At 37.3% G+C, this 12,331-nt stretch overlaps 1 protein-coding gene across 1 annotated transcript; it reads left to right on the top strand.

The window, feature by feature from the left end:
• Nucleotides 1–11,107: 11,107 nt before the first annotated feature.
• On the top strand, nucleotides 11,108–11,991 carry LOC311169095 (small ribosomal subunit protein eS26). Its single transcript, XM_084230805.1, has one exon. It carries the CDS (start codon nucleotides 11,115–11,117, stop codon nucleotides 11,460–11,462), a length of 348 nt encoding a protein of 115 aa, XP_084086931.1. The 5' UTR covers nucleotides 11,108–11,114; the 3' UTR covers nucleotides 11,463–11,991.
• The last annotated feature ends 340 nt before the right edge of the window (nucleotides 11,992–12,331 follow it).

The following is a 12,331-nucleotide window of genomic DNA, read 5'->3' as shown; positions in this document are numbered from 1 at the left end:
ATAAAACGGGTCCTCACCCGCGCGCTTAAAAGGGACTTATTAATCCTCCACTCAGGCATACACAAAAGGTTAATAAAAAGTTTATTTACAAGGGAAAAGGAAATAAGGAAAATGTACAACTCAGGGAGAAAATAGGGAAATAAAGTCTTTCATGCGTCCTACCCGATCCGCCGACCTGGAAACCCAAAGTCACTCTCAGAGCTGGCCGGACGATGCGAGCTGGAGGAGAGCCAAAAATGGGGGACCCCTCCAAAGCCCACGTGTCTGCCTTTATACCAACTTGGCTGCTTAACCCCACCGTCAGGTCCCAACCACCTTCCCGTTGGTGGTGATGGGATTTGGAGTTCCCAGTGTCTTTTGACTTTGGTCTGAGGTAGGGGTGGAGTCCACAAAGCCTGTATGGGATTAGCTTTAGGACATCCTTTTCCCCCTAACTAACATTTTTTAGAGCCAACGTCACAAAGTACAAAATGTTTGTTCAGCCTGGACTTGATGAAGCCCTCACAGCTGCATCTCTGAATATATCTGGAGTGTAAAAGAATAGACCTGTGAACCTCCCTCAGGAAGGCTTGCAATTTGTTTTATGTCACCAGTGTCCATAAATGGACTCTATTCTCCCCAGAGGTTGCTAAGGCTTTAAATGGATCTCTTGAGCCTCAGCCCCCAACACTTTCCATTCCCTGGTGCCTGTGCTAAGGTGCTCAGTCCTTCCAGATAAACGCATATGCTCATCTCTTCCGTCACAGCATTGCTGTCAAGCTAAGAGGGAAAAGCTGCAGATCATTTTGAGAACTAAGTAATTAAGACCTATAAACTAGCTTACTGGTTTCACAACTGAAAGGGCTGGGAATTAGGATGGCACATAAAGCAAAACTTGGAACACAAATTCTCAATGTACAAACTTTTTTTCACATTTTGTTTTGTAATATTTTTTTAAATCACTTTTTTTAATTGAGGCAATGTTGGTTTACAACACTATAATGCAGGAGTATAGACGCAGACCTCTACAAATATATGTTATCACACCACGCCCACCACCAAAGCCCCATGATCCCAATCCAATGGGTGCTCCCCCATTTGTCCCTATCCCCCACGCTGTGGTGGCTTTATTCATCGTGTGTCTGACTCCCCAACAGAATTCCTCAAAGGAACTCAGTCTATTTATCATTAACATTTTGTATAATAAACTGTGTGTTCTGCTAGACGAATCATCAAGTATCTTTGCCAGACTTGACTATTTTCCAAAATCAGTATCACCCTCAAAGACAGAGAATAAACTGCCTTTGCAAAATATTCAAAAGGGTTACCAAAGTATGGGTATAGTCTTACTTTCTTCTAGCTATCCTTGTAATCGGGACTAAGGGACTTGATACAATGATGTTCCCGTTCAAAAAGGTTATGAAAATATACTTGACCAGGAGCAGGAGTTAGTCACAGCACTACCAAGCTATCGCCAGCCACTGTGGTGTGGATTGAATCCCCAGCCAGGATGGTGCAGCAGACCTCTCCTGTCTCGCCCACTGCTCCCCTCAGCAGTGTATTTTAGTAGACCTGCCTGTTCTGCTCCCCTCTCTGTCTATAGTGAATTCTCTCACCCGCCCCCCACACCTCTGGCCTATATCCCAGTTCTTGTATGCATAAAAATAAATTTTTGAAAATACATAGAATATACTTGACTAGCTTGAGATTTTTCAGTGACCACTACTATGAATATCACTTATCTGTGAGAGGTTTTTTCATTTCTAAATTAATTTAATCAAACCATCTTTGTCAGTTCTGCTTCTGTCTATGCCCATTCAATGTCTCTCTAAAGTAGCTGTCATTCTCAAGAGGTAATGAAATGATGAGTTTGTCATCAGGTAGTAAATAGATGGTATGTGCAGACACCATTGATTTTGTTTTGGTTTCTATACATAAGTTTCTTTAGGGATTTTGGCTGAGAAGGTAATGATCCTAGATTTCTCTATACTGTTCCTTCAGGTTCCAGCAAAGCAATTTTCTTTTTCCTCAAAAAGTGATGCATATCACCTGACTTTAAAAAATATATATAGGACCTTTTTCTTGATAACAAAAATTATTTCCAGAAATTAAACTCCAAAATAATTTTTCAAATCTAGTGAGTATAAGATTTGTAAAAATGAACAGTAGGACTGTTAATTAAAGTCAGCTAACAGATCATACTAGCATAAGGGCAGGAAAAATACGAATCTGAGAAAGATGCTTAAGAGCTAAGGTTCTGACATGGGATGGATTTTTAATTTAAAGGCATCCGTTAAAGACTATCTTCTTGTGTCTTCTGGTGCTGGAACTCACTGAATTTGGAATAGATTTACAGCAAATTATGAATTACATAATATGGTAATTAAACTAAATGCTTAAGCAGTTCAGTCCAAACTTATCTCAGGGCAGAAGGCAGTAAGATTAAAGGTAGCAGAGGTTGGCTCATAAGGTATAAGGAAAGAAGCCACCTCCATAACATAAATATGCAAGATGAAATTGCTGGATCATATGACAGATGTTTTTAATATGTTGAGAAACCTCCAGACTGGACCAGTCTATATTCCCACCAGTATGCAAGTTTCCTTTTTCTCCACATGCTCACCAACACAGTTTTTGGTCTTTTTGATATGAGCCATGGTTATGGGTGTGAGGTGGTATCTCATTGTGGTTTTGATTTGCATTTCCCTGATAATAAGTGATGATGAGCATTTGCCTTGTGCTGATGGCCATCTGTGTGTCTTCTTTGGAGAAATGTCTATTAGCTCTTCTGTCTGTGCTGCCTCTCTGATGAACAGGATCCCCACCCCCCAACTTCCTCTGCAAGCCTGCCTGGCAACCTCAGCATACTTGGTAGAAGTTTCTTGCTTTCCCAGTGAATACAGACTAGCTTTAGTCTGGGTAATACAGGAGACACCTTTGCTGTGGGTTCCAACACCTTCTCTAGTCAGCTCTGAAGCCCAACATTGGGAAAGGACCCTCATTCCAAGCGTGCCCTTCTTTGGGCACCCTATCTCAGCACTAGGCCATTCGTTAGTGTTCTCTTCACATCCTTAGCGTTATCTATAATACTTTCTATATTAAACTTTCCATATTCAAATTAACAGTGGTTTATATCTCTAGAATAGACCCTAGTACATTTTCTTTTTATATTTTTTAAGGATTTTTAAAAGGTACAGCATTTCATTGTTTTTAAATGAAATTTTTAATATTAATTACTGTAACATTAGGATCCTCCCCATAAAGTTATTACTACCAAACTGCACCCACCACCAGATCACCCATGGTCCACTGTGCTTCCTTCTTTCTTTGTTCTTACCCCCCCTCCATCCCCTGCAATGCTTCAGCTTTCAAGGATTAGTTTTTAAGCTTGTCTTTATCTGACCCTTAGTTTAGTTTCTCTATATTTCATAGATTAGTGACACCATCTGGTATTTAGCTTCCTCCTTCTGACTTATTTCACTTAGCATTATTCCTTCTAGTTCCATCCATGTTGCCACAAATGGCATGAGTTTATCTTTTTTAATCAATGAGTAGTATTTCATCATGTATATATACCACATCATCTTGATTCACTCATCTGATGGGGGCACTTGGGTTGTTTCCATAATTTGACTATTGTAAATGGTGCTGCAATAAACAAGAGTGAAGTCTCCTTTCATAGTAGGGTTTTTGAATTTTTCAGGTATATGCCTAGGAATGGAATGACTGGGTTGTATGGTAGATCCATTTTTAATCTTTTAAGACACCTCCATATCACTTTCCATAAAGGCTGGACCAATCTGCTCTCCCAGCTGTGATACACTACTATTAGACATTGCTAATTTATGCAACAAATACTGAGTTCTTGAAATGTGGCTGACACTGTACTCAGTAATGATGAAATATCGGTGAACAAGATAAAATACCTATCCTCTGGAACTTGTATTCTCCATAGGAAAACTGAGATTGGGGCTACAGAATTAAATTATTTCAGTTGCCTCTGGTTCTAGAAGGCAGGGGCCTTTGACTTCTGAAGCTAAGCATTGTGATCAAACTCACATCTCCCTAATTTAGAAAGATTGGTTTAAAGTAACAACTAATTCAAATCCAGTTCATTCAAATGTTTTTACCATAATATTTTTGTGTAATCATATTTAAAAATCAAATTGCTTTGGAGTGAGCTTGTCTTACAAGTTCATGATATATTTTAAATTTAAAATTTTACTATTTTGTATCCTGGTACTTGGTTTCTCTTTCAGTCATCTAACGTGAGTGGCAGCGTTCACTAGAAATGCTGTTACTATGCAGATAGTTACTGTTTTAAAGTTGCTTAGCAACAAGTATTCAACATTCAACTGCCATCAGCTTTTACACTGAGATGTTTTGAAATCCTGCAAAGGATGTACTGTTTCAAGTATCTGACATTAAATCCCATTATTTCCATTAAAATAGCACAATTTAATCTTATAATTTGTACAAAAATAACTTTATTAGAGCCCTAATTGCCAACTGAGCTCAGTATTTCTGCATGTTTATCAAACTCTGATATCCAGAACACAAAATTAGTTGGAGTAAGTGAATTTGTGTTTCAGATTCACTAATCTTTATAGTTAAAATGCATTTCTTGATTAAATGAAAGGATGAAAAAGTTAAGCTAGATAAAATTATCAACCTCTTCAAATTCATTAATTTTATATGACTCTCATTGACATTACAAAGGTCCTATCAGGTTTCTTGCCAAAAGAATAAATTAGAGACAAAGAAAATATGCTAACACTCCTCGAAGGTTACTCACTGAAAAAAGCAAATTGATTTGAAACACATCAACATAAAATAATGCTAAGGGCTTTTTAAAAAGTAAAGTTATTTTATAACAAACAAAGTTATAATAAAGTTATTTTAAAAGCAACAACTGCAAACAAAAGTAATCATTGTCTTTATTTTCCCTTTTAAAACATGCATTTTCTTATGTTACATATTGAAAAAGTTCATGAAATGTGATAAATCCAAATTTTGGAGATTTGGATTTTGTGCAAAAATATAAAGGGGGGGCCTCCCCGGTGGCGCAGCGGTTGAGCGCTGGGTTGCGAAGCTGCCCTCAGCCTCTTCAGCGTCGGTTCGATCCCTGGCTGCTCCCCAGCCACCAGAGGAGGGTCCCACATGGCGCGCAGACCTCTCCTGCTGCCCGCTGCTCCCCTCAGCAGTGTACTTCGGTCCTTCTGCCTGCTCTGCTCCCTGCTCTGGCTCTGGTGAATTCTCTCACCCTCCCGTGCTTCTGACTGTACCCAGTGCATGTATAAACAAAACAAACAAACAAACAAATAAATAAAACATGCCTCTATAAAAAAAAAATCTAAAAAAAAAAAATATATATATATAAAGGGGTACTAATTATAAAGAAAGAAATCCTGTGGTTCTTTTTTTTTAATTTTACATCATTGTTCATTTTTTTTTTTTTAAACAGTGTTTGCTTTCTTTTCTCAGGTGTAGTCCCCATAGAATTTCTACCACCAATTCACCCTTGCGCTATCACCATAGTCTCTTGTGCTCTCCCACCCGTCTCAATCCCTGTCCCTCACCCTCTCCGGAAGAATGTCTCTGATTTATAGTTGTCTGTTTATTTTTGTTTTGTTGTGTTGTTTTTTTTTTTGTTATTTTTTACCTTGATCCTTTATTTGGTTCCCCTATGTTCCTCCTATAAATAAAACCATCTGATTTTTTCCTTCTGCCTTATTTCACTAAGCATAATCTCTTCCAGTTCCATCCAAGTTGCTGTGAATGGCATGAGTTTATCTTTTTTGATTGCTGAATAGTATTCCGTATCTTTTTGACCCAGTCATCTATTTTTGGGCATTTGGGTTGTTTTCAAGTCTTACCTATTATAAATAGTGCTGCAATAAACACAAGGGTACAGGTATCCCTTTAAATTAAAGTTTTGGTGTCCTTTGGGTAGATCCCTCAGAGTGGAATTGCTGGATCTTATGGTAGTTCAGTTTTTAGTAGACTGAGGAAACTCCACACAGCTTTCCATAGTGGTTGGACCCGTTTGCATTCCCACCAGCTGTGTCGGAGAGTTCCTTTTTCATCCTGTGGTTGATTCTTTTTTTTTTTTTTTTTTAAATAGAGGCATGTTTTATTTATTTATTTGTTTGTTTGTTTGTTTATACATGCACTGGGTACAGTCAGAAGCGCGGGAGGGTGAGAGAATTCACCAGAGGCAGAGCGGGGAGCAGAGCAGGCAGAAGGACCGAAGTACACTGCTGAGGGGAGCAGCGGGCGGCAGGAGAGGTCTGCGCGCCATGTGGGACCCTCCTCTGGTGGCCGGGGAGCAGCCGGGGATCGAACCTGCGTCGCAGAGGCCGCGGGCAGCTTCGCAACCCAGCGCTCAACCGCTGCGCCACCGGGGAGGCCCCTGTGGTTGATTCTTAATTGAAATAATGTTTGTATTGAATCTTCCGGGTAGGTGCCAAGTCATTTGTATTTTTAAGAATCCATTGTACACAACAAAGCCCAGTATGCTGTGGTGTATTGGGGGTGGGGAGATGCCATCTATTCTTTTTCTTTCCAGATCTTAAGCAAGTGTCTCCAAAAATTTTTCAACCTATTTAGAGATTGTTTTTTCTCTTTTCCATGGCTTTATTTTGAACAGCTGTCTTTTCCACTCCAGAAGTTTTTACTAACTTAAAACTCAAGGAGATAGCATCTGTATAGAAGGGTATATAAGATATGCAAATATAATTGAAGAATAAACATTTAAACATCACTCAGTCAAAATATAAAACATCACCACTCAGAACCCAGAAGACCCCCCTCCCCATATGTCCATTCATAATCACAACCTTCTTTGTTCCTCTGGATGTACCCATCTTTCTAATTTTTGTGATTGTTATTTCCTTGCTTTATACGTTACCACAAATATCTGCATCCCATACAATATTGATGTTGTTGTTGATGTTATCGATGTTTTGTTTTGGCTGTTTTTGAACTTTGTATAAATGGATTCATACTATATGCATTTGTAATTGATATCTATCTTTCAATCTGTCCGTTATGAGAAGCTGTAGTTCATTCACTGTTGTTGCTATATGATTATTCCATAACTTTTTACCAGTTCTGTTGAGGAATACTAGGATTGCTTCTGGTTTGGGGATGCTAAATTATTCTTATAAAAATGTTCTTGTATAATATGCTAATCCTTAACACTAGTGTACACTTAACACTTGAATGAGTGTACAGATGTAGGAGTTATTCTGTGTTGTGTAGTAATATCGATAACATCAACAATAACAAGAATGATAGCAAGCACTTTCTATATTTTATTATGTTCCAGGTTCATTTTACATAGATTAACTCATCTAAATCCTCCCCAAAATCCTAGAACAAAAATTGATTCTTCTGGTTGGCAGTGAGGTAAAAGGTACAGGACAAAATCATATTTTTTAATCAAGTCATGTTTAAAATCACATGCTCAAGGTCACAGAACTAAGGGGTTGGGATTCAAATCTATGTATTTGGCAACGGAGCTTGTACTCAAGTACCACATATTAATACCACTTAAAGAGCATAAGCATTTTCAAATTAGACAATGTCCAACTGCTTCCCAAAGAGGTTATACTAATTTATAATTCCACTAGTTGGATAGGAGTTTCAAATACTCCCTGTCTTTGCTAATACTTGTATTGTTAACTTCCTTATTTTGGTCAATCTAGAGGTAGTGTAATGCTGTCTTGATTTATATTTGCATTTCTCTATTATAAGTGAGGCAAAAGATTTTTTTCATTTTTGGATGGAGGGGCAAGGGGAAGAGGTTTACCAATCATATGCATTTCCTTACTGTGAATTTCTTGTTCAATATTTTTCCCATTTTTTATTTCATTTTACATCTTTCTTATTGATAGAATTCTTCAGATGGTCTGTACACTATTTTGCAGGCGCATGTGTGTCTGTTTCACAGTGTAAAACTGATTTCTCTAAATTTTTCAAGATGTATACTATCTCTTTGGCCAATATATGTGGTGCAACTATTTCTTCACACTGTAAGGCTTTTGTTTGTACTCTACCACTTTTTTTTTTAAAGATTAATTTTTTAAATTTATTTATACAAGCAATGGGTACAGTCAGAAGCGCGGGAGGGTGAGAGAATTCACCAGAGCCAGAGCGGGGAGCAGAGCAGGCAGAAGGACCGAAGTACACTGCTGAGGGGAGCAGCGGGCGGCAGGAGAGGTCTGCGCGCCATGTAGGACCCTCCTCCGGTGGCCGGGAGCAGCCGGGGATCAAACTGGCGCTGCAGAGGCCACGGGCAGCTTCGCAACCCAGCGCTCAACCGCTGCACCACCAGGGAGGCCCTGTACTCTACCATTTTTGAGGAAGAAAATAATCATTGCAATTTATTGTTTTTTTTTTTTTCCTTTAAGTTAGGGCTCGTGTCTTATTTAACGAAAAGCTCTCTCTTACTCAATATCTTTAATATATTCTCTATATTGGTCTTAAAAGGGAGTAATTTGCCTTTTTTTCAGTCTTTAAAAAACCTACAACAATTCTGGGCACCAGTTTATCCCCACAAAAATGCCCAATTCTCCCAGAAATATTTGTTAAAAAGCAATCTTTTCTCCACTGCCATAAACCAAGACTTCATGTAATAACATGTTTCTAGTACCTTAGTAACTACCGTTATATTTTGATACCTGGCAGGCAGCATAATTCCTGTCATCATTCTTAGAGTACTTTGACTATTATTGGCCCTTTACACTCAAATAAAAAGTAGAAATTTTTATGAAAATTTCACTGAAATTCCAAACCATCAGGAAATGATTATTTACATTGAGTCTTCCAATCTTTGAGCATGGAATGCCACTTGATTCACTGAAGTGTTCCTTAATGTCTCTGAAGTACAACTTCATAATTTTTCCAGCGTTTTGAGCAGCTTTTATGAGATTGTTTTCAAATATTTTTTGTTGATATTTAGTGATCCTTAATTTTTTCATGTTCTGTTTATTGCTGCTACATATATAGAATTGCAACTGACTTTTATATAGAAATGTTTGCATCTAATAATCTGTTAAATTATTTTATTCATTTTAATAATTTGTAGATTCCCTTCTATTTTCTATAGCTGTATTATCTGAAACTAACATTTTGACTTAAAAAGCAGTAATGACAGACATCCTTGTCATTTCCCAGTCTCAAAGAGAAAGCTTTCAAGGATGCATTATTTACTGTAGATGTCTGGTAGAAACCATTTAATTCGATTGATGAAGTGCCCTTTATACCTAGTTTATAAAGAGCATTTTTATTATGAGTACTGAATATTGAGCAAATAGTTTTTCTATATCTGAGATGGATGTAGAAAATCCATCAATCTCCTTTAATTTCATAATACCGTGAGTATATTGATTCATTTTCTGATGTAAAAATAAGTTTGGCATAAACCGAACAGGTCATGATTAATCATCCTTTGCTGGATATGTCTTAGTTTAGGATTTTACCTCACTAATCCTAAGTAAAACTGGCCTCTAATTTTCCTTTCTCATGTCATTTGATAACAAGTACTTGCTGGTCTCATAAAATGAGTTAGGGTATATCCCACTTTTTCCACTTGGCTTTTTCTAATGGCTTAAGTTTGGAATTATTTCCTGAATATTTGATAGTAGTCATCAAGGACTTTGGTTAGACCTGGAATTTTCATCCTGAAATATTGAGTCATCTAATTGAATGGCTATAGAACTATTCTTTTGTCTTACTTTGGAGGGCTATGTTTTTCTAAAGTTGTGTCCCTTTCTTTTACATGTTACATACTGCCTTTAAGCTGTTCATATCTACTTAATGTCACAACAGAAAGTTATGTCCTCTTTTTCACTTCTGATATTGTACGTGCCTACTCTTGTTTTCTTAACTTTGTCAAAGGATTCACTGTTAAGTCTTTTTCAAAGCATAAGATTTTTTTAAATTACTATTTCTGTTCTACTATTTCATTGTATTTCCCTCAAACTTATTCCATTATTATTCTAGGTTAAGGTACATATTTCTCATTAACATTCAGCCTTTTTTTTTTTTTCTGTTAGACTAAGACTATCAGTTTCCTCCAACTATCATTTTAACTGCAACCCATAATTTCTGTTAAACTATTGTCCAGATCCATTTATATCCTAGGTTCAATTAGGATTTCTTGATTGATTCATAGGTTATTTGGAACTGTGTTAAAGTCCTAAAATACGGAGCTGCTTACTCATTTACTTCCCAGTTAAATACCAATTAAAAATGATCCGCTTAGTGAACTGAACCCTTCACTATATGAAATTACTTTATCTCTAGCAATGTTTCAGTATTAATATACTGATAGAAGCTTTCTTTCAGCTCTTACAACTTTTGCTGTCATTTTACTTTCAATTTTCTATATTTCATGCATTGAGTGTGGTCTCTTAAAACAATTGTCAAACGGGTTGAAAGTGAAACCAATTTGTCCTTAAGTGGATAGTCCATTTACATTTGATGCAATTAATGATATATTTGGGTTATATATAGTATCTCAATTTTTTTCTACTTATCCTTCCCCTTCTGTTTCTTTTTCTTTTTCCTTATTTCATAATGACTCCCTCTCCCCCCCATATTTCATTTTTCCTCTCTCCTAGGAAGTTCACTATGATAGTTCAGTTTTGTAATGTGGTATTTCCTATAGAAATTTTCAAACTTGATTTTTTTTTAAACATATGAAAATAGTTTTATATTAGACATATACTCACTCCAAAGCTATTTTCTGGTGGTCTTTGTTGGCTTTCATTCATGGTGCTAATATTCCTTGTGAAGTTTGCTTAATCAGTTTTCCTGGGGAAAACTGAGACCCTATCTACAAGGCACTCAATCTAGAGCCACTAAACCCATAACTTATGTTTTAACACCCAAATGATGTACATTCGGGGTAATACCTACATTTACACATATATAAGAAAGTTTGTTTATGGCTACTCCTTTTGCCCCCCCCATTTTATTAAGATATAATTAACATACAACAATGTATAACTTTAAGTTGTACAACATGACTTATGTGTAACAAAATGACTTACTGTAGTCATTATGCAGTGTATACATAAATCTTATTAAAAATCACCTGGTGTACTCTTTCGGGTCCTGCTTCCAAGATGACCAAGAAAAGGAGGAATAATGGTCGTGCCAAGAAGGGCCGCGGCCACGTGCAGCCCATTCGCTGCACCAACTGCGCCCGCTGCGTGCCCAAGGACAAGGCCATCAAGAAGTTCGTCATCCGGAACATCGTGGAGGCCGCGGCCGTCAGGGACATCTCGGAGGCCAGCGTGTTCGACGCCTATGTGCTTCCCAAGCTGTATGTGAAACTGCATTATTGCGTGAGTTGTGCTATTCACAGCAAGGTGGTCAGGAATCGTTCTCGTGAAGCTCGGAAGGATAGAACACCCCCACCCCGATTTAGGCCTGCGGGTGCTGCCCCACGACCTCCTCCAAAGCCTATGTAAAGAAGCTAGAGTAAAGCCATGTAACGACTGAAGGACAACTCTGTGGAGAAATAAAATGGAAATTGTACTTTAAAAAAAAAAAAAAAATCACCTGGTGTAAATTAAAAATACCCTTTCCTTGTGAAAAGAACTTTTAAGATGTCTTTCCAAATTTCGAATATATTGAAAAACATTGTGATATTGTATATGATGACACCACAACTTGTCTTTGGGCCACCTTCATCCATTTCCCCCACTTCCTTGCCTTGGCAACCACTAATTGATCTCTTTATCTATGAGGGTTTGGTTTTTTGTTTAAGTTTCTACACATTTTCTCTTGCTCTGATTTATTCCATTGAATGTAATGCCCTCAAACCCTATGCAAGTTGTCCAAGTGAGGATCTATGTTTTTATGGCTGATAGGGTTCTATAGTATATATTTATACCCCATGGATTCAGGATTCTATAGTGTATGTATATACCCCATCACCTTTTTCCATCCATTCGACTCGTAGGTTGACTATTGTAAATAAAGCTGCTATGAATGTAAGTGAGCAGGTACCTCTCTTGAGATAGTGTTTCATTTCCCTCATATGTATACTAGAGTTAGATCATATGGCAGTTTTATTTTGAGCAACCTCCATACTATTTTTCATAACAGCTGTATCAATTTACAATCCTCAATAATAAGGGTATGGGGAATATAACCAAAATGAAAAATGATGGAAGAATTATACAAAATAAAATATATATTAAAAAAATAAAGTATGATCATGAAACAAAACAAAAAATAGGGTCTAGAAGGAGTTTGCTTTTCTCCACAGCATTTCTTGTTGATGAAAGCCCTTCTAACAAGTGTGAAGTGATATTGTGGTTCAGATTTGCATTTT

This window comes from Talpa europaea, assembly GCF_964194135.1.
Source record: "Talpa europaea genome assembly, chromosome: 3".
Classification (NCBI taxonomy): domain Eukaryota; kingdom Metazoa; phylum Chordata; class Mammalia; order Eulipotyphla; family Talpidae; genus Talpa; species Talpa europaea.
The sequence above is the reverse complement of the archived record's forward strand: the minus strand, read 5'-3'. Positions and strand labels throughout refer to the sequence as shown.